A 4,367-nucleotide genomic window follows, 5' to 3' on the forward strand; every position below is an offset into this window, starting at 1 on the left:
TGGTTTTTCAAGCTGTGTCGATTTTTTAACAGACATCAAAGCGCGCGAACCTCGAACCTTCGCGTAGTCTCCCACACATTCGCTTGCCCAGTTGCGCCGACGATTGCGAAGGTAACGGACGTATCGCCATTTTCATAGTTCGTGACGTCTACTGTGTAGCGTATCTTCATCAAAAGAAATCCCATAAAACAGCATGGCTGTTAATGATGTTTGGGAAAGAATTCAAAACTCTTTTTCTTTTCAATGTTCTATTGACGAATTAAAAAGGAGGAGAAATTCGTGAGACATTCGTAAACAAGTGTAGGAGGAAGCGCAAACGGGTTCGCAAATTGAGTATACGAACCCATTTGCACAGCCGCTAGGTTTGCGAATGAATGTTTGACGGCCCTTCACATGCGCGCAAACATTCGTACAATGTACGAATATTTGCGCGCATGCATTCGTACAATGTACGAATATTTGCGCGCATGTCAGTGGCCGGCATTAGAGCACAGATAAAACATTTGATAAATAAGCTTAGAGGCCTTTTAATTGTTCTTCAATGTACTCTGTACAACAGCTTAAATCAACAGTTTTCGTTCATCATCCATCTTAGTATTTCATTCTTAATTTTTTTTATCAAACATTGCTATCTTCAGAAGTTAATCAAACATTATTTAACTCGTTTAATAGGTATTACTTTACTTCAAAGGGTACAGTAAATTGTACTGATATTTTTTAATTGTCAAATTTACTCATTTAAGTGGGTTAATATTTCTGCTAATGGGCTTCATGCTAATGCCACAATAATTAATACTGTATTCAATTATTGTGACATGTATCGTGTGGTCGGAAGTTGTCTGTTGTCTTAATCTTCTCTGATCTACTTCTTGTCATTCATTTTTCATATGGTAGAAGGGGATTCGCTCCGTTTATTATAATTGTAGCATTTGTGAAATCCCCACCATTTCGCTGAGATGTTATTTCATTTCATCTCATCCAACACCTGCTGGTACTGTCTTTTCTCCTCTTTTATCATTACATTTTTTATTAAATTTCACTCCAAAACCAATTTCACTTTATTTTTCATATCACAGTATGCTGCCGTGTGGTGTCTGTCTTTGTTCCATTGTTTTGTATGGGCATCAGTCCTTAAGCCAGTCCAAGGGATTCAATAATAATGTCGATTGCCGACTAAGTGCACTGTGCATGCACATACATAGTATGTATTATGGCTTTGTGGGAACGTGAAAAAATGAAGATGTGGAAATTGAAATTTGTTTAGTATTTCTTCAGCTTTGAACATGTTATATTGAAGGCTTGTTAACCGTTTAGAATCCTTTATTTGTGAAAGTGCACAAGTGTGGGAAAATGAAGCAAGTCGGGGACGTCGCTTGTCGTGTTCATCATCTAAAAAGCCCTCTAAAGTTTCATTGAATTCTCGCCAATTTACTGTGATGTTATTTCACTAAATTGGATTACAATAGATTACAATTTCTATTACATCAGTTTCATTCCGCCTCATCTTTCACTAATATTCACTATCATGTTTGAAGTAATGGAATGAAGGGATTGGCAAAAATTCGACACTATTGCCATACTGAAAAAATAGAAAATGTATTTTGTTGCCAATTGCTATTTGCTACACAAAAAATAGTTTGACACATAAAAGTTTACAAAAATATAAAACGGTAATCCATAAAACTACATACACGAGTGAAAATAAAATACTGATCATTTTTAAATTTAAGGTTCTTCAAATCTTTGTACATTTCAATTTACAATAAAAGTAAAAGACGACAGTTTCAAATATATCAATATCGATTTTCAGGTTATACATTTTGCATTCAAAACAAATAGCCCCAATTCACACGTGTTTTACAAGAAATGGTTGTTTTTACATGCAGTCATTGTGGGGAGTCTGTTCAGAAGCCCAAAGTGGAAAAGCATTATCTCACTAAATGTAGGAATAAAAATCCAAATTTGTCATGTATGGACTGTTTCAAAGATTTTCTGTGAGTATTTCGGTCTTGATTGGATATCAATACTTTAATTATAGCTCCGAAATAATAAGCTAGCAATAATATGATACTTTCTAGTTAGTTTAGGTTGGGCCAGGCCAGGCATGCAAATATCCTTGGGCCTGTGATCTGCTTCCAGCATCTGCAGATCGTCAAGTCCCACATACCCAGCGTCCCCGTAGGCGCGGAGACATCGTATGAGTTTCGACACCCGGCCTGAAAGAAAAATAAAAGGCATGCAGTGCAATCATTGTGAGCCTAGTGCATCAATCCTCAGTTTTTGGACCGAGAGCATAATGAAGTGCGACTGGTTTTAGTCTAGCTAGGGAAACTCAGTAGGTCCGCATGACCTACTGAGATGACAGACGAGAGTTATTGTTTGCCAATGACTGTTGACAACTAGGCATTCTTGTGGCAAACTGCTATGAGCTGTTTAGCATTCTTGGCGCATCAATTCGGTCCCCACAGCCAAAAAGAGATTATAATAAAAGGCAATACCAAAATTAACTTTAGGGTGAGGCTACATTGTTCTAAACAATTACTGGAGTCCGTATAGAACATAACTGCCACAAATGTCAGACATGAGGTCAAAGTCCCATTTGTACTGTGTAATGGATGTCCAAAATAGACAGAACTTGGCAGAATGCTAGTAACCCTTGCAGACTTATAATTTGTAGTGTCATGGTAATGAAATGTTTTAATTACTGGTGCTATGCTAATGAAAAACCATTTTGATTGAAGTGATTAGTTTATTTATGAAAAGGCATTAATAATATTCTATTTTTTAAACTGTGTGAATTTTTAAATTGTGTTTTTATTTCATTACATTATTACAGAGGAAAAGATTATGAATCGCATATCAAGTGCATTACTGAAGAAGAAAGATACTCTGGAAAAGGTTTCACAGCTAAGGAGAAAAAGGGTGAGAAAAAACAAAATGCTTGGGTGGAGATGTTGCAGTCAGTTTTAGATGAGCAAAAAAGTGCACCTCAAAATGTACGTAGGATTATTGAGACAATAAGCAAGCATAACAATACACCACGAAAGAAGCCTAAGTTTATTAATTTTGTCAAAAATGTCTGTGGACATAAAACTAATCCAAAAGACATTGACCAAGCTTGGGAATTTATTTCTGTAAAGCTTACAGATTTATCAAACGTAACTCAGAATCTAAATAAAGGCAATATTACCAATGGTGAAGTTAATAAAGAAAATGGGGAACAGAATAAAGAAAATGGTGAACAGAATAAAGAAAATGATGAGCAGAATAAAGAAAATAACTCTCAGAATGATGATGCTGATGTAAAAAATGTTGAAAATCCTAATGGTAATGATGTTGGTGATCTAAAAAAGCTGTCCAAAAAACAACGCAAAGAAGAGAAGAAACGTCAGAAGTATGAAGCAGAATTGCATAGTGCTGAAGCTCCCCCAGTTGAGGATGAGATTGAAAATGAAGGAAAAAAAGGTAAGAAAAAGAAGAACAGGACTGAATCACAGAATGGTGACACAGTAGAGGCAACGGAGACTAAAAAGCAGAAGAAACGTAAACGTCAAGATACAGTTAATAGTTTGAACGGAGTGCCGGCTGTTGAAGTTGTCGCTGATAACATTGAAACTAAAGTGCCAGCAGAAAAAACCAAAAAGAAGAAGAAGAAGGATGAGGAAGCAAAAGAAGATGCAAGTTTGTGTCTCCACGATCAGAATGTTGCCAGAATCGAAGAGGTTAATGCTGAGAACAATGGCAAATTTAACTGGCACGCAGTTATTATGTCAGTTTTGCAGAAGAAAGATAATGAAGTCCCATTTAAAAGGCTTCAGAAGAAAGTATTAGCTGAATATAGTGAAGCTACTGGCCAAGAGATTGATGATAGAATTGCTGATAAATTTATAAAAAAACTGAAGAGTGCTCCTAATGTGAGGGTTGACAAAAATAGGGTATTGCTCATTGAATGAATTTTTATATGGATTTGAAACATGAAAGAAAATTTTACAATTTCTAAAGACCTGTTTCCCATGTGTTCTTTTTTGTGTATTTATAACTTTCCTCTTAATCCTAAGACATAAAGTAAAAACATTATATAACCTAAAAATGTAATAAAATTGTGGATATTTATTTAAAAGTCATTTACACCCACCAACTTCATTATATTTATTTAAACGGTGAAGGTGTTTGCCATAATCCATAGGCACACGAAGAACCATATCTTAGTAGGTCAATCGCACAATTCGACATTGATCCAAGCCCGTCTCGCGGCGTCGTAACATTTGTAATTTTATTATAGACTGGTACCTATACAAACCTACGGCTCATTTGACGTTAAGTGGTTTCCGGAGTCAGCAGACATCACAACGCGAATGCCGCACCCA

The 4,367-nt window shown here is 36.0% G+C and overlaps 1 protein-coding gene across 2 annotated transcripts; it reads left to right on the plus strand.

Moving 5' to 3' along the window:
- Positions 1 to 1,521: 1,521 nt before the first annotated feature.
- LOC101737668 (cell growth-regulating nucleolar protein) lies at positions 1,522 to 4,120 on the plus strand. Of its 2 annotated transcripts, none has more exons than XM_004921814.5 (3): positions 1,522 to 1,670; positions 1,811 to 1,994; positions 2,837 to 4,120. In XM_004921814.5, the coding sequence occupies exons 2-3, from the start codon at positions 1,867 to 1,869 to the stop codon at positions 3,951 to 3,953; spliced, it is 1,245 nt and encodes a 414-aa protein (XP_004921871.1). In that variant the 5' UTR covers positions 1,522 to 1,670; positions 1,811 to 1,866; the 3' UTR covers positions 3,954 to 4,120. The 2 variants fall into 2 exon arrangements, with proteins under 2 accessions (XP_004921871.1, XP_004921870.1); XM_004921813.5 differs by having other exon boundaries at positions 1,575 to 1,730.
- The last annotated feature ends 247 nt before the right edge of the window (positions 4,121 to 4,367 follow it).

The sequence above is a fragment of the Bombyx mori genome, chromosome 26, assembly GCF_030269925.1.
Source record: "Bombyx mori chromosome 26, ASM3026992v2".
Classification (NCBI taxonomy): domain Eukaryota; kingdom Metazoa; phylum Arthropoda; class Insecta; order Lepidoptera; family Bombycidae; genus Bombyx; species Bombyx mori.

Bases quoted from the DNA above. Each gene is read 5' to 3' on its own strand.
- LOC101737668 (XM_004921814.5), top strand. From the start codon at position 1,867: ATGGTTGTTTTTACATGCAGTCATTGTGGGGAGTCTGTTCAGAAGCCC. The intron at 1,995-2,836 runs GTGAGTATTTCG...ACATTATTACAG, and splicing joins GACTGTTTCAAAGATTTTCT to AGGAAAAGATTATGAATCGC.